We start from the raw sequence: 17,999 nt of genomic DNA, 5'->3' as shown, positions 1-17,999 counted from the left end.
TCATACCTCGGGTTACAGAAGCTTCAGGTTGTGTTTTTTCGGGTTACAGACCGCCGAAACCTGGAAACACCAGAACAGGTTACTTTGTGCATGCGCAGAAGCGCCGAATTGCAACCTGTGTGTGCGCAGACACGTAGCTGCGGGTTGCGAACGTTGCAGGTTGCGAACGTGCATCCCGCATGGATCACGTTCACAACCCGAGCGTCCACTGTACAGAGGTACCTCAGGTTAAGTACTTAATTCGCTCCGGAGGTCCGTTCTTAACCTGAAACTGTTCTTAACCTGAAGCACCACTTTAGCTAATGGGGCCTCCTGTTGCCACCGCACCGCCGGAGCCTGATTTCTGTTCTTATCCTGAAGCAAAGTTCTTAACCTGAAGCACTATTTCTGGGTTAGCGGAGTCTGTAACCTGAAACGTATGTAACCTGAAGCGTATGTAACCCGAGGTACCACTGTATATAAATTATTTTATGAATCCGCTTTAGTGGTTTATTTTTAATGGAGAAAACAAGCAGGCAAATATTTATATTATATTATATTATATTATATTATATTATATTATAATTATATTAATGGCTCTCAGAAGTGGAATGCTGAGGGTAATTCATTCGGTGGAGTGCAAGACCCTTAATGTCAGGGTCGCGGGTTCGAGCCCCACATTGTGCAAAAGATTCCTGCATCGCAGGGGGTTGGACTAGATGACCCCCGTGGTCCCTTCCAACTCTATAATTCTATGATTCCTTCTTTGGGGGAATCCCAGGTCTGTGTGCGCAACCGAAGATAGGGTGGCGGCGTCACACCCGGGATTCTCCCCTCCCGCTCCATCCCTCGAGCGAGAGGCTTCCGGACTACAGCCCCAATCAATGGCGGACTACGCCTCCCATGATCCCACGCGAGCGCCGCCTCGGAGCCCGTCCTGGGAGGGGCGCGCAGGCGCAGTGGCCGGGCGGAGACTCGGCAGCCGCAGCCTTGTACGTTTCCTCTCCTTCTTCGAAAAGGCTGGGAGAAGTTCGCCGCCTGGTTGGGTGAGTCCTCCGGGGGCGACGAGGGTGGGAAGGGCGGGGTGGAATTAGCCGGGCCCGGGTGAGGCTCTTGCATCTGGAGGCGACTTCTGTCATTTTGGCCTCACTTTGGGAAAAGTTGGGGGGAAAGATTCCTGCCTTGCCGGGGTTGGACTAGATGACCGCGGGGAACCCCTTCCAACTGCATAGGAGAGGCGGAAAGAGGAGGGAGCTAGCTGCCGTTGTGGGAAAGCAGGCATAGCTGCTGCTGCTTCTTCTTCTTCTTCTTCTTCTTCTTCTTCTTCTTCTTCTTCTTCTTCTTTATTATTGATTATTTAAAAGGGTGGTATGCACAAGGACAAAGAGTCAGTCGAAGCTCTCTTTTGGGGGAGCAGTTGCTGTGCAGATCCAGCAACGCGGAGTAGGATCCGGAGTCGCTCCCCTTCCACACCCGCTTCAGTTCTTCCCCCGTGCCTCCCTTCCCCACAGCTCTTTTCCTCTGCAAACTTGACAAACTCACACCCAGGAAGCTCAACTCCACCCCTTGTCGCATCGTGAACCTTATCCACCCCCCCACCCCCTTCTCCGTCTGCTCGGCAAGGATTTCCTCCCTCTATGACTACATGCCGGCTCCCCAACTCAGGGAAACGTCCTTCCTCTCTCTCTCTCTCTGAGGGGGAGAAAGGGGGGGAAATGTTTTGCAAGTGGGGTTTGGTGTTCTGTTTGATGCTTTTGTCTTTCCACCGCACCTTGGGCTTTTCTGCTCAGGGCTGCAGCGTGCAGAGCTTATAGGGGGGTGGTTGGTTTTTTGTCACCAGTATGATTTCCCCACAAAGAGGGCATATGTGTCACTTTTGGTCCGCAACTGATTAAAAATGGCCAAGAGTTTAAGGGCAGGTGAGAGTGAGCCTTGTTTTGCCATGATGCCTGCCTCCCCTTGGCTGTGGAACATTTTGTACTACGCCCAACATATTGGTACAAGCGGGTCATCTTTTGCTTTTCAGTGTTTTCCGTTCCTGTTGCATGCAACAAAAGATCGCTCTTTGCTTTACATCTGTTCTAGGTCTGCAGGTTGAATGGAAAGGGAATCCTTTCTCACTGAGGTCCAACTTTTAATTTAGACTCTGGACTTGCTAACCTTAATGCCCTTCCTGTTTCCCCAGTGCCGGCTGAGGTGGTAATGTAGGAACTAGGAAGTGACTCACACCATATCTTTGAAACACATTCTTTCCCTCGAAGAATTCTGGGCACTGTAGTTCGCAAAGGGCTGATGGGAACTGCAACTCTGCGAGGGGTAAACTACAGGGCCCAGAATCCTTTAAGGGAAAGCGTGGGCTCCGATTGTGCTTTAAAGGTACGGTGTCTGCATAGCCTTGTTTTGGAACACCTTGTGCAACTGATGCTCCTATATCTCCACCCCATAATGGTCATTGGGATCCCACCAAATTTTCTGGGCACATCTGTAGGTGTGGATTGACAATCCCATCTGGGGGTGTGAGGTTAAAGACGAGGAGCTGCCCCTGCCCCTCTCAAAGAAGTACATTATTTATATTTTTACAGTGGTACCTCGGGTTAAGAACTTAATTCATTCTGGAGGTCTGTTCTTAACCTGAAACTGTTCTTAACCTGAAGCACCACTTTAGCTAACGGGGCCTCCTGCTGCCGCTGTGCCGTCGCCGCACGATTTCTGTTCTCATCCTGAAGCAAAGTTCTTAACCCGAGGTACTATTTCTGGGTTAACGGAGTCTGTAACCTGAAGCGCACATAACCCGAGGTACCACAGTATTTCATTTCCCGTTGGGTGGAGCGCTGTCCTGCATGCCTGTCTGAATGTTTGGATTGGCTTTGTGCTGGTATGCTGTTGAAAATGCTTTCAGGAGAGTAGGGTGCTAGACATGAAAATAGTACCGATGTTCCATGATAATCTGCGTAAAGAAGGTGGTCTTAAAGGGAAATGTGCCGTGGAAGCCCATCATCTATGCCTCGTTGGCATCAGACCTTTCTCAAGCAGCTCACCAGGCTGAGGAAGGCTAGAGGCTCATTGCATGAGGCGACTGAAAAATACAGCAAATAAACAATCCAAGCCTATGGCTAATGGGCCAGTGCTTAAATAAAAGACTGGTCTATTACAGTGGCAGTTAAACAAACCAACATCCTAGAATCATAGAATCATAAAATTCTGGAGTTGGAAGGGACCTTGCGGGTCATTTAGTCCAACCCCCTGCAATGCAGGCCTCTTTTGCCCAAGCCGTGCCTCGAACTCGCAACCCTGAGATTAAGAGTCCCACGCTTTGCTGATGGAGTTGTCATTGGCATCCGTTTAGCGGACTAAGGTAAAGGGACTCCTGACCATTAGGTCCAGTCGTGGCCGACTCTGGGGTTGCAGCGCTCATCTCGCTTTACTGGGCATGGGAGCCGGCGTACAGCTTCCGGGTCATGTGACCAGCATGACTAAGCCGCTTCAAAGAATGTCAACAGTGTCTATTGAAGTATTCCCATATTTGTAAGGTGTTGCTTTCAGAAGTTGGGGTTATATCCAATGCTAGTCCAGACCCCATCCGCACTAAACATTTAAAGCAGTATCATGCTTCTTGAAACGGTCATGGCTTCCTCTAGTCCTGGGAACTGTGGTTTGTTATGGGTGATGAGGGTGGCTAGGAGACCCCGATTCTCCTCACAGAGCTGTAACTCTGAGGGGTTTAACAGTCTGTCCCTCTTCCCAGGGAACTCTGGGGATTGTATCTCCTTGAGGGGAAAAGGAGTCTCCTAACTCTCAGCACCTTTGACAAACTAAATTTGAAGTGCTGTGACACTGCTTCAAGTGTGTTGTACAGATGGGACCAAAGTTGATGAACATGACTAACTTCTCTTTAAGCAGATGACTAACTTACGTCCAGGAATTTCACTGGGTGTACTATGAGCAGAACTTGGTTCGATGCAACCTCTAGATTTCCTACTTATTCTTTTCTTCTTCTTGTAGTATTGTGCTACAGTTTCAAACGAGCCGTTTTACATTCCATGGGACTTTTTAAAAAGCTGCACAGGTATGTGTCCGTTCCCCCCAAAGGTATCTCGACTCAGGAATGCTCACCTGATGTGGTGTGCCTAATAAAATGTTAGGTGTGCGCCGTCACTCTTATTAATGCAAAGCAGTTCCGGTGCTGAGTGGCGTAGCTGAGTAGAAACAGGAAATAAGAGCATTCGAAAGGTATGTTTAGCTTCTAGAAATGGTACTTTGAATGGCAGGGCTCCCTCCTGTCTCTAGGCTCTGTTTGCTATGTAAATGTGTACATACTCGAAATGTTTCCATAATGCTTGGGGCATCTCCTAGACCAGTTTGTTTGCTTTGGCCTCAGGGATATAAAGTTCAGCAGTGGGACGGTTGTGGAAACAACCAGAGCGATTGTCTTTCTTCTTTCAAAGATAAAACAAACAGTGGGAAGAGAACGGGGTGGCAGGCAAGGCACCCCAACCTTAGTCCTCGTGATGCTGGATGTGTCCCTCACAAGACTTTTTTTGAGTGGTGCGTTCTTGGGAAATCTTATAGCAAAACCAGTTGTGAGGAGTTGCGAGCTGATTCCCAAAGGGGACAAGTTGTCGCTGCTGGAGGAAAGGGAAGAGGGGGAAATCGGTTCAGGCCAAAATACAAATTAAAAAATAAATCAATTTGGCTTGGGATACCTAGAATCGCTGAGTTGAGAAGGAACAATGATCAACCAGAAATATCAATTAGGCTTATACTCTCCCCAATCTACCAATAGCTGAGTCCACACCACGGATGTGGCACCTCAAGTTCAGGGACCAAAATGTGGCCCTTGAGCCCTTTCAGCCTGCCCTTCGTGACCAGGGGTCGGCAATCTAAGGCCCATGGGCCACAAGCGGCCCATGGAGGTCGTTTAACTGGCCCATGGACCTCCACCGTCCACTCAGTCGGCTCTTGTGCGCCGGGCTAAACCGGCACGGAGTAGAGCAGGGACTGCCTTCCGCGATGCTGGCCGGCTTCCCATTGGCTGCAGGAAGCTCCTGCAGCCAATGGGAAGCTGCATATGCCTCCTCCACGCTGGAAGGAGCACAGGAAATAGTGTTTGCGCATGCGTGCGCGCGCACTCCGGCTCACCACAGCGTCTGCGGGACCGTGAACCGGCCCAAGCCACAAAAACATTGCCGATTCCTGCTCGTGACTCTCCATGGACCTGTCAAGCACCCGTTTGCACACTCAGCAAATGCTTTCCCTCTCGCTGGAATGCATCGCTGAACCCTGATAATACTTCACTTTCTTTTATTATTGAAGTTTCCACAGTACAATTAGAAAGAACAAACCAATCTACAAAAAATTAAAGAAAATAAACCAAGGAAAGAAGAAACAGAAAAAGAAACTACAGAATCCTCTTTAACCCCTATATCTTGACTTTCATCCCCTACAGAGGAAGGTGTGCTCTCCCCTGAGCTCGTCCCTCTCTTGTCACAGCCTCCCACCCTGTGAGATCTCCCCTTACCCACCTCTCACATGGGGTCCTCAGACTCCTTCTCCTTCATCTGTATACAGTTCTTACCAAAATACGAGAGACAATAACAAACAACTACAACAACAACAAACAACTACCAAGGGAGAGAAAAATAGAGAGGGGAAAAGAAAAGACTTCCAGCTAGCCATCTGTCAGTTGTGTATGCAATATTTCTTCCAAATAGTCAAATGCTCAATCTACGTTATTTGATTCTTCCTTCCTTTGCTGGAAGTTGTTTTTTCAGCCTTCTACCCGGTACAGTGGTACCTCAGGTTACATATGCTTCAGGTTACAGACACTTCAAGTTACACACTCCGCTAACCCAGAAATAGTGCTTCAGGTTAAGAACTTTGCTTCAGGATAAGAACAGAAATACGAGAGAGACAACAACAACAAAAACAAACAGACAACTACCAAGGGAAAGGAAAATAGAGGGAAAAATAAAAGATGTCCAGCTAGAGCCATCTGTCAGCTGTGTATGCAATATTTCTTCCAAATCGTCAAATGCTCAATCTAGGTTATTCGATTGTTCCTTTCTTTATTGGAAGTTGTTTTTTCAACCTTCCACCCAGTGCTGTCCAGTTCGTTTACAAAAGTGTAAAGAAGATTCTCCAGTTACTGCCTTCGCCATTATAAAACATTCCCTCTTTATTCTTTTATCTCCTTCTCCAAAAGAAAAGCTGGGTGTTTTTTTAACCTGTGTTGGTATAGTAACACATAGTAGTTCAGTCGCTTTATGATCTTTGTTTGCGTCCCAATCCATTTCCTGTGTCATTTCCATCCGTGTATCAGTTCTGTACCTGATAATGCCTTCTGATGGGTGGCTGTGCATCGAAACCAGCCAGCTGGACCAAGATAAAATATCTTCCTCCACCCACTTTGGCCCCCAACCACTACTGGCAGTCGCCCCCCAGAAGAGAACATGGCCCCCAGGTTGAAAAGCGTTCCCCATTCCTAGCCTGTGCAAACCAAAACTGAGCAGAGAACAATTGCACCACAACAGAATTGGGCCATCTCCGGGCCTCCCAATGTTGTCGGGCTACAACTTTTGATGGCCCCAGCCAGCATAGATCAGCTTCTTGGACCTGGGGAGGGGCAGGGGGGTAGAAAATGTGTCCGTGTCTGGAATAGAGAGTCGCGAAAGAATGCTGGCAGACTGTGGTTGGAGAGAGGAAATGGAAAATCACTGTGGGTGGGTGGGAAGATGCAATGGAGTGTCCTGGGAAGGGGATTGCTGGCTGGCTGGAAGACTGAACAGGAGAACGTTTTTGCTGAATCCATAAGGCATATTTTTATGGCCCAACTGGAGCAGGGATGTCCGAACTGTTTTCCCGGCTGGTGAAGAGTTAACGCTGCTGCCAATGTGAGGGTTCTCTGGTGAGAAGGTTGGAAATGGTCTGCCTTAAGCAGCTGGAACCCTTTCAAGCCTGTGATTGATGGTGGAAAACTGATAAACTTTGCCTACAAAAGACTCTCCCTTCTCCTGTTGAGGTTCATCCAGAGGCTGATTGGAATAAGAGGCGGACCAAAAATAAGGACAATGTTTTAAGGCTTCTTAGTTCCAAACCAGCTCTTGTTTATTTGCCTGTGATGTCATTTTCTATTTTAAAACTTCAGCAATGGGGCTTTGTTTCGCAAAGATCCTCAGTAAATTTGGAAGCCCTGCCCGCCTTCTAAAGAGAAAACAATTAGGACTCTGTAGCTTTGCAGGTCACTCGTCTCCAGTAACCTCTTTGTAGCCTTGTTAGTGCCTGAGGTCAAGGGGTCCGGAGTGCATGTATTTTGCATGCCTCTGCTAAAACATTTATTTAGGTCTTAATTCAGGACAAATAGCATTTCCGTTGCTGCAGGTAGATAGCTCCAAAGTTTTCAGGCAGGGGACCGAGAAACTCTGGAGCATTGCTGCCACTCAAAGTTCACTCTACAGTGGTGCCTCGCAAGACGAAATTAATCCGTTCTGCGAGTCTCTTCGTCTTGCGGTTTTTTCGTCTTGTGAAGCACGGCTATTAGCGGCTTAGCGGCTATTAACGGCTTAGCGGCTTTAAGAAAAAGGAAACAAACTCGCAAGAACTCGCGAAGCAAGCCCATAGGGAAATTTGTCTTGCGGAACGACTCAAAAAACGGAAAACCCTTTCGTCTAGCGAGTTTTTCGTCTTGCAAGGCATTCGTCTTGCGGGGCACCACTGTACATGAGTTAGATGGACTAATGACTCTGGCCTGGTATAAGACAAATAGGTTTATCTAAACTAAAGCAAGTTTCTATCCCTCATTGTTGCAGAGGAAAAACTTGAATGTGCTATGCAGGCAGGCCACCGTTTGAATCCCTGGTATCTTCAGCCTTTGGATGAAAATCCGCAGGTGAATCACATGCTTTTCACGCCAGGGGCCCTAGGTTCGAATCCTGGCATACTTGGTCATTACTGTATTTTCATTGATGCATTGCTTCCCATAGTGTTTTAACAATGAAGTCTGGTGCCAAAAGCACATTAAAATAAAATATCAAGTCTGGTACAGACAGTATTGTAGGATTTGGAAAGATCACAGAGCCGCTTCCTGGGAAAGTGTAGTTTACTAAGGCTGCTGAGTTGTTAGGTCACCTCTTTCCCTATCACAGAGGTACAGTTCCTAGAGTGGTTTAACAGTCAGTCCTTTTCCTGCTAAATGTAGGTCCCTGGATTCTTGGGGGGTGGGGAAGCCATGACTATTTTTTTATATATATAAATATTTTCATTGGTTTTTGTCATACAAAATTATAAAACATACCACACAATTTATCACAAATACAATCTTATTGGACTTCCATCAGCACCTCTGATAATCCTCCGTCTTAATCACTTCTTATGCATTTCCTAACTTAATATTGCCTTTACATCTCTTAACATATCATCTCTCCTTTTCCATTTTTTTCCATATTTCTAATATTAGCCCTCACAGAACTTCTTGTAAACCTAAAAGCGTAGTCTGATCGTCACAAATACTTTTCAAATAATCCATAAATTTACTCCAGTCTTCGGTAAATTTCTGGTCCCACCGGTTTCGGATCCTTCCTGTTAGTTTGTCAAGTTCCGCATAGTCCATTAATTTCATCCTCCATTCTTCCATCGTTGGTAGTTCTTCTTGCTTCCATTTTTGGGCCAATGGGGAAGCCATGACTAATACAGTGGTACCTTGGGTTAAGTACTTAATTCGTTCCGGAGGTCCGTTCTTAACCTGAAGCACCACTTTAGCTAATGGGGCCTCCTGCTGCTGCCGCGCCGCTGGAGCACGATTTCTGTTCTCATCCTGAAGCAAAGTTCTTAACCTGAAGCACTATTTCTGGGTTAGTGGAGTCTGTAACCTGAAGCGTATGTAACCCGAGGTACCACTGTACTGCTTATAGTGCAGAGAAGCCCTAAGTTCCTGCAAGAGAACATTGTAAGCAAAGCATCACCTGATCAGGGTTTTCTTTTGGGGGGTGGTGGTTGCTGTTGGCTGCATCTCAGTGTGACATTCATCCTGAACCAGTCTAGCGTTTGCAATGTGTTCAAGCTGCTCAAAATGGGCATCTCATAGGATGGGGGGTGCTGACAGACGAGGCGCATTAAGGAGCAAAAATGATAGCAGCACTGATGGCCAGATCACATTGTAGCGCAAGAGATGCTGTTATTCCACCTGTTTCCAGATATAAAAGAACCACAATGGGGACCATGACTCACTTTGGGACGTTTAGTGATTCTTTGGAATAGAATGATGCAGGTGTAAGATTGTGATGGAGCTCAGAAACAAACTAGGTCCTCCTGTGACAGTCTGGCTTATAAACAGCCAGCTGTACCAGTGCTTGATAAGAGAAAATAAGGAGGCCTTTGTGCCAACCTTCCTTTAAAAAAAATAAAATGTCGGCTGTTTGTCTCTAGTCCCCAGCACTCGTATTGGAAAAGGTTCCCTTCTCCTCCCAGAGTATTGTGGTCTGGTCTGATTATAAACAGATTTGCACTACGCTGGGAGAAGGAACAAAAACAGAGCATAGTGTTGACTTGGCAAATGGATAGGCGGCTTGGCAGCCAGCAATTCTGTGGTCATTAGCTGCAGGAAGCCATTTTCCTTTTAAGATGCTGGCTCACATTGGAATGGGGGTTTGGGAGGTGGGGAGGTGGGGCCCTTCCTCTGATGGGAGCAGGAACTTTTGTTTGCTTTCTAAGCTTTTCTCCCCCACCCCACCCCACCCAAAAAATACAACAGGGATGTTGCAATGGCAGCAGTACCACAGTGTTGCAACGCTCATGGAGAACCACCGTGGCCCAGTGGTTAGTGCATCTGCTTTGCATGCAGAAAGTCCCAGAAATCTGGAGGCAACTGCTATCTGTCAGTCTAGACCAGGGGTCAGCAAACTTTTTCAGCAGTCCACTGTCCCTCAGACCTTGTGGGGAGGCAGGACTAGATTTTTTTGGGGGGGGAATGAACAAATTCCTATGATCCACAAATAACCCAGAGATGCTTTTTAAATAAAAGGACACATTCTAAAAAACCTGCTCAGAGCTTATGGTGAAAGGCGGGTAACTAATAATAATAATAATAATAATAATAATAATAATAATAATAATGGACGCTCCATCCTTCATGAGACTAACCTGGCCCAATTCAAGCCCATTTCCAATACAGAATAGAATTTCCATTCCTCCCACAATATCTTATTATATTTCTATCCTTTGCATCCAGGGGGCTTTGGGTGGTTTGGGGGATTACCCTCGCTCCCACTGTTATCCTCACAACAATCCTGTGAGGTAGGTCAGTTAGGCTGGGTGAAAGTCACCATGCAGCAGTGTTACTCCTATGCAATCCTGCGGATGTAAACAAGGCTTCCAAGGAACTCTACAAGTGCCCTCAGTGAGGATCCGGGCCAGGATCCTGGCTCCCCAGCTTGCACACAGCTCAGAAGCCTGCAAACGGGTGCCTTGCCATGCGGCATCCTGGAGAGGGAGACAAAGTAAGGTGGCGTGGGACTCGGCGGCGATGTTTAAGCGTATAACCCACTCTCCACGGCCGCAAAGCTTTAAGAAGATGGTGGGAAGGAATGCAGGGAGATCGCAAGAAATAATTCCGAGTCTCACGAATCTGAAAAAGAGATTGTGTGTTCCTAAGAGAGGAATCACGTGGATGCCTTGACTTTAAACCTGTCGTTCATCTCAGAATCTGCACTGGGTGGAAAGAGGCGGTACCTAGCGAACATGGAAGGTGATGAAATGCAAAGCAGGGATGGGGGACCTGTGGCCCTGTGGATAATTAAAGTTTGTCCACAGTTCCCTTTAGCCCCGGGCATCATGGTCAGTGGTAAAGGATGATGGGAGCCATAGTCCCAACAGTGTCTGCAAGGTCCCTTGTTGGCTACTTCTGGGTTGAGGCATCTCCAAAGGCAGTAAAGGATTGAGGTTGAATCCTGACAAGACAGAAGTACTGTTCTTGGGGGACAGGAGGGGGGCAGGTGTGAAGGACTCCCTGGTCCTGAATGGGGTAACTGTGCCCCTGAAGGACCAAGTACGCAGCCTGGGAGTCATTTTGGACTCACAGCTGTCCATGGGGGTGCAGGTCAATTCTGTGTCCAGGGCAGCTGTCTACCGGCTCCATCTGGTGCGCAGGCTGAGACCCTACCTGCCTGAGGACTGTCTTGCCAGAGTGGTGCATGCTCTGGTTATCTCCCACTTGGACTACTGCAATGCGCTCTACGTGGGGCTACCTTTGAAGGTGACTCAGAAACTGCAATTAATCCAGAGTGCGGCAACTAGATTGGTGACTGGGAGTGGCCGCCGAGACCATATAACACCGGTCCTGAGAGATCTGCATTGGCTCCCCGTACGTTTCTGAGCACAATTCAAAGTGTTGGTGCTGACCTTTAAAGCCCTAAATGGCCTCGGTCCAGTATACCTGAAGGAGCGTCTCCACTCCCATCGTTCAGCCCGGACACTGAGGTCCAGCTCCGAGGGCCTTCTGGCGGTTCCCTCGCTGTGAGAAGTGAGGTTACAGGGAACCAGGCAGAGGGCCTTCCTGGTAGTGGGCGCCCACGCTGTGGAACGCCCTCCCATCAGATGTCAAGGCAATAAGCAACAATTTTACTTTAAAAAGACAACTAAAGGTGGCCCTGGTTAGGGAAGTTTTTAATGTCTGATGCTGTATTGTTTTTAATGTTTGGTTGGAAGCCACCCAGAGTGGCTGGGGTAAATAAATTATTATTATTATTATTATTATTATTATTATTATTATTATTATTATTATTCTCAGCTGCTGAAGTGACTCTGCCCAACCACACTGGCCATTGGTTCTCCCTAACAGGAAATGCTGTAACAGCTTCCTGTTCAGGCTAGGGTGTTGCCTGAGCAATTATCACTTTGCTTTGACTGGCCATGCTCACAGCTGTTTCTCCCTGCCTAGACCTCTGCTTCCCACTCAACAGCTGTCTCTGGTTCAGACCTGTTTGTATGCCAGCGGCACTCAAATTCTTGTTTGCATACCTGACACCTTTTTAGAGAGCTGCTGGCCTTCACTTTGTATAGAAGTTGGACGCAGCAGTGTTTTATTTTTGCTGCTAATGGAAAAATAGCAGGATGTGAGTAAGCACATGTCTGTAACATAGAGGTTAGGTTAATTCTGATCCTTGGCTTACGTTCTTAACTGGTCCTTGACTTGCAAGCAGATGTCACAATCTTGATATTTCCTGCCCCCTTCCCAAAATATACAGAATTTACCGGCAACCGACGCAGTTTTTGATATTTACTTTATGTATGGTACGTTGATATGAAATCTTATGTTCTGGAGCAAGCGAATGAAAGCTCCGACATTTTATCCCTGGAGTCAAAGAGAACATGGCCCAGTGGGTGACATATTGCCAAGATCAAATAGTTAGGCACTTCCTTTAAAGTAAACAATGACGTTCAAAGAAATCTGTAAGCCGAGCTCTAATGGAATCAAGTAAGAAAGCAGCTTTTTGACTTGAGTGAGCAGGATGTAAGGGAAACTGTGTAATCAAATAAGAGCAAAGTGATAAAATGATGAAATGCTCCCAGATTCACATTAGGGCAATGCCTTCATTAGGCCAATCAAAATGCCACAGAATGATTTGCAAGCTTTTGAGTTCTCCAGGACTCTTAATCAAGAGTAATTAAAACGGGTGGGGTTAGAGCAATGGAGTCTTGCCCGTAGCACTATTAAGTGCTGTGCAAGTTTCAGGTTGTACCTGGGATGTCTGGGGAGGAGAAACACGCAGTGCTTGATCCACCATCTTTGAACACATAATAAATTCCAGGTGTTGTACCCAAACTAAGTCCTACTTGGAGCAGACCCACTGAAATGAATGGGTCTTAGTTAGTTGTGTCCACTCATTTCAATGGGTCTGTTCTGAGCAGGACTAGCACTGGGGACAAGCACCGCTAGCTGTTGCCCAGATCCATCTCCATCCTTAGGCTAAACACAGGTTCTTTTGTAGGTGAAAAACAGGAATAAAAAGAAGGTAGGCAGCTTTTAAAGAAGCTGGAGGTTATTTACAGCAGGTGTGTTGGGTTTTGTTTTGTTTTGTTTTTTAAAAGAAGTCAAATTGGGTAACTTATCTATGGTGGTGGGGAGCTTTTGGCCCACCAGATGTTGCAACAGCACCATCAAGCATGACCAATAGCCAGGGAGGATGGGAGCTGTAGTTCAGCAGCGCCTGGCAAGCCAGAAATCCCCCAAATCCTGTAATAGATGGAAAGAATATACTTTCCGAATGAAGTCTCCTTGTCTGGTGGCTTAAGATCCCCTTCCTTTAGTTTAGAGTCCTGTTTTTGAATGGCTTGAATTCTGCATTCTCCCAAAGTCACCCAAAAATCAAAGGGATCCATCTTGGCACATAAGGGAAACTATGATAATGTGTGTTTGCTCTTGATAGCTGAATTGACTCTTTGGGTTGCAAAGGAAAACAGTGGAAGACAAGTGGCTACTCCTACTCTGTGGAATGGAAACCACTCCTTGCTTCAGCTGCAGCGAGAAAAGGGTTGTCGTAGAAAAAGATGTGGAACGTGGTGCAGAAAAGAACAAGCTGGTTTGTTTATTTTAAATAGGCAACACATTTCATGGAAAAGTTCTTGAGGGCTCTATATGAACATGGCTGTATTGTCTACTACTGTGGTACCTCGGGTTAAGTACTTAATTCGTTCTGGAGGTCCGTTCTTAACCTGAAACTGTTCTTAACTTGAAGCACCCCTTTAGCTAATGGGGCCTCCCACTGCCGCCATGCCACCGGAGCACGATTTCTGTTCTCATCCTGAAGCAAAGTTCTTAACCCAAGGTACTATTTCTGGGTTAGTGGAGTCTGTAACCTGAAGCGTATGTAACCTGAAGTGTATGTAACCTGAGATACCACTGTACTGAGCTGAGGAACATCCCCCCAGATTTGTTTTGGAGGCCACATCTAGCCCCAGGTTCTCAGCTGGCCATCCTTGTCATAAGGCAGATATGGAGAACCAGTTATCCTACGAGTGCTTTTGGGACTCTGACTCCCATCAGCCGCAGCCAGCAAGGCCCATGATGGGAGAAGTAGACCGGCAGCATTGGGAGGGCCATAGATCCCCCCACCTCTCCCTATAAAGGTTTCTAGGATCATAGAAGTGTAGAATGGGAAGGGGCCTCCAGAGTCATCGAGTCCAACCTCCTGCCATGCAGAAATCTTTTGCCCAGTGTGGGACTTCAACCCGTGATCCTGAGATTAAGATGCTCTAGCGACTGAGCTGTCTCTGGGGAGTAGTTCATCTCTTCCCTCCCTTGGTTAGCAGTAGAGACTGGTCCATTCGGACAAAGGGGGCACTGCCCCACCAACCTCCGTTTGCCCCCAGCCAGCTGCCACCTGCCTGCCATCTTACAGCCAACCTGCCACCCTCCAAATGTTGGGCTACAACCTCCATCATCCCTGGGCATTGTCCATGCAGGCTGCAGCTGATGACAGTTGAAGTCCCAAAACATACAGGGGTTGGGAGAGGCTGAAAGAACCAGTAGCTAGCGCTGGGATGCAAGCGACTCAGCGGGGGAAATGTTTTGCCATTTTTGCTGACTCGTGCACCTGTGCTTGTGTGTGATCTGCTTTGAATGCAGCCAAGGTTTCCTTTGTGCGCCTTCCAGATTCAGACTGTGAAGGTGACCTTGAGCATGAAGAAAAATTAATAAATGGTTTCACAAAGTTTCTGTATGCGCAGCTGACTCCAAGGTCCTGGGATTTGTAACTAGTGTTTGAAGAGCAGATAAATTATCTCCTCCCTGGTTTTGCCTAGAATAGTGTCTCTGGAGTTTCCATTGTTGTTTTAACAACGAAAGTTGTGTATTCAGTTACTGACTTAAGCCAAAGGTTTTCTTCTTAAATGCAGCAGTATGATATAGTAGGGGAAAGGGGTTTGTGCATTTTCTGGACATAGGCTCTAGATTTTAAACAGAAATCTGAGGTGTGATCTGAGTTAAACTCGGACAGCAGATCTCAAACTTTCCCCTTAAGCTTCCTAGGGTCATTTCTCACTTGACCTTCTGCACTCGAGAGTATGGATGTCTGAATACAAAATGCATGAACCTCTCAAGCGAAATGTGCACTTCTTGCTGGCGTTTTATCAATACAGTGGTACCTCGGGTTAAGAACTTAATTCGTTCCGGAGGTCTGTTCTTAACCTGAAACTGTTCTTAATCTGATGCACCGCTTTAGCTAATGAGGCCTCCCGCTGCCGCCGCGCTGCCGCAGCACGATTTCTGTTCTCAACCTGAAGCAAAGTTCTTAACCTGAAGCACTATTTCTGGGTTAGCGGAGTCTGTAACCTGAAGCGTATGTAACCCGAGGTACCACTGTATACATATACTGCTTTTCCTTGTATATCATCCTGTTCAAAGAAATTTACTGCCAAGCAGGATGAACGTAACATCAGTTTGTTGAGTTTTGCGTTTATTAGATTTTTAAAAAATGACTTGCTCTTCCTCCCAAAGGATCATTGGATGTCAAAGAACAATCAGTAATGCAAACAGATCCTAAACAACATATGAAAATACTTACAAATGGGCACATTTAAATACATGTCTTTAAAGTGTGTGGATTTAAAATATTACAACATTGTAGTTGGGAAGGGATTGGACACCCCCACCTTCTTAATTCTTGGGACAAGTGTCAATAGAATAAGAATAATAACCATAACAATAACGCTGCTGCTGAAAACTATATCCCTTTATTTCCCCCCCAGTTCTGATTTGAAATTAAAGGGCAAAAGGCAGGAGAGAAGGCAGAGGTGTAGATTTAAAATAAAATGTAATATGCTGTAAGAGAGCTGTGTTTGGGGTCTCCCCTGGCACTTTCAAGCAGCATTAATAGCAGGTGCATTGATGTGCAGAAGGTGGTGGGGGCGCGCGCATGCACACCAGACTATGGGGGTCCTGATTCTCCCCCTGCCCTGGGCCTTGTTTTGCTGCTTGAAGCTGCCCCTCTCAAGCTTCTGTTTGCACCATGAAGCAGAAAGTGCAGATATCAAGCCTGAACCAGCATTTATCAGGTTCACAGCTTGGGGATGTAGAGAGGTTTCAGTTAGGACAGTGATGTACAAAGAAAGGTCTAATTGCCTCTCCTAGTGCTGCAGTCCAGATCTAACTTGGGAGGAGGGTACATGGCGGTAATTCATCTTTTTAAATGATGATGATGATGCAGAGGTCTAAACAGGTCTTCAGCATCACCTCCTGTAAAGTCCTTGATTGACTCTGAATTTCCTTGTTTAGGATGTCCTCCCCAGCCAAATGTAGGACCTGAGATGGTTGATATTTGGGTGGTGGGGCGGCACACTTTTCAGTGCTTGGGTCTCAAGCCATTTAGGACTTTTAATGCTAGCGCTCACACCTTGAATATGCCCCATTATCTCACTGGCAGCCAGTGCAGCAGCAGCAGTAATAATAATAATAATAATAATAATAATAATAATAATAATAATAATAATAAAGAACAACAACAACAATAGGTGTTAGTAACAGCAATACGTGAGGGACGCGGGTGGGTGAGGGACGCGGGTGGGTGAGGGACGCGGGTGGCGCTGCCGGTTAAACCACAGAGCCTAGGACTTGCCGATCAGAAGGTCGGCGGTTCGAATCCCTGCGACGGGGTGAGCTCCCGTTGCTCGGTCCCTGCTCCTGCCAACCTAGCAGTTTGAAAGCACGTCAAAGTGCAAGTAGATAAATAGGTACCGCTCCGGCAGGAAGGTAAACGGTGTTTCCGTGCGCTGCTCTGGTTCGCCAGAGGTGGCTTAGTCATGCTGGCCACATGTCCCGGAAGCTGTACGCCGGCTCCCTCGGCCAATAAAGCGAGATGAGCGCTGCAACCCCAGAGTCAGTCACGCCTGGACCTGATGGTCAGGGGTCCCTTTACCTTTACCTAACAGCAATACAGGCAATGCTCTTTTTGCACAGAGGTTATGTTTCAGACTCCCTCCCTCATTGGCATAAGAGTGCGCATAAGCCTGCCCTGTTCTGTGCCTGCCACACCCCTGTTCTGCCCTATTCCACCCTTTTTCCTAATGTATTTATGACATTGGGGGCTATTTCCGGGTTAAGTGTGTGTGCCATTCGGATGTGCCTACATCGCTCATTGCCTGTAGTTTATATTCTGCCTTTGCAGTTGGAACGGCTGCTCTGCACCATCCCAACTCTCTTGAACGGCCTTCTGTTTGCACACACCACTACACCGCAAAGTGCCCTTGTTGATGAGTTCTTTGTCCCTCTTTCCACAGTTCCAGTTAAAAATAAAACCCAGGTTGCCAGCCTTGCCGTACACTTGACAAAGCTGCTTGCCCCCTCGCAAGCTGAAGTGATGGCTCTCCCCTTCCGAAAAGACTTGGACAAATACAAGGACCTCGATGAGGATGAAATCCTGGGCAAGTTAACGGAAGAAGAGTTGAAACAACTGGAAACCGTCCTGGATGATCTCGACCCAGAGGTGTGTTTTGGGTCAGCGGGACGATTCCCTCTGTTTAAAAAAGTGCTTATCCTGCTTTCTCTTGTACAAACATTCAGGGTAGCTAATGCTGCAAGGGGACACGGGTGGCGCTGTGGGTTAAACCACAGAGCCTAGGACTTGCCAATCAGAAGGTCGGCGGTTCGAATCCCCACGACGGGGTGAGCTCCCATTGCTCAGTCCCTGCTCCTGCTAACCTAGCAGTTCAAAAGCACGTCAAAGTGCAAGTAGATAAATAGGTACCGCTCTGGTGGGAAGGTAAACGGTGTTTCCGTGTGCTGCTCTGGTTCACCAGAAGTTGCTTAGTCATGCTGGCCACATGACCCGGAAGCTGTACGCCGGCTCCCTTGGCCAATAAAGCGAGATGAGCGCCGCAACCCCAGAGTTGGCCACTACTGGACCTAATGGTCAGGGTTCCCTTTACCCTTTACCTTTAATGCTGCAAGAGAGTGCAAAAAACAGTGGCTTGACACCACAAGAAGCCTGAATGGAATGAGTCCATGTGTTAGGGCTGTTGCACGAACTGCAAGT

General features: G+C 47.2%; 1 protein-coding gene across 4 annotated transcripts in view; it reads left to right on the top strand.

Moving 5' to 3' along the window:
- The first annotated feature begins 924 nt into the window (after positions 1-924).
- Positions 925-17,999, top strand: part of LOC114584146 (tropomodulin-3) — a 50,658-nt gene continuing 33,583 nt past the window's right edge. For 3 of the 4 annotated variants that reach the window (XM_028705715.2, XM_028705714.2, XM_077919060.1), the window contains exons 1-2: positions 925-1,025; positions 17,245-17,450. In XM_028705715.2, the coding sequence (XP_028561548.2) occupies positions 17,325-17,450 (126 nt within the window). In that variant the 5' untranslated portion in view covers positions 925-1,025; positions 17,245-17,324. Of the gene's footprint in view, positions 1,026-3,981; positions 4,046-17,244; positions 17,451-17,999 lie in introns of all 4 variants that reach the window. The other variant, XM_077919061.1, reaches the window with a different exon arrangement.

The sequence above is a fragment of the Podarcis muralis genome, chromosome 14, assembly GCF_964188315.1.
Source record: "Podarcis muralis chromosome 14, rPodMur119.hap1.1, whole genome shotgun sequence".
Taxonomy (NCBI): domain Eukaryota; kingdom Metazoa; phylum Chordata; class Lepidosauria; order Squamata; family Lacertidae; genus Podarcis; species Podarcis muralis.
The sequence above is the reverse complement of the archived record's forward strand: the minus strand, read 5'-3'. Positions and strand labels throughout refer to the sequence as shown.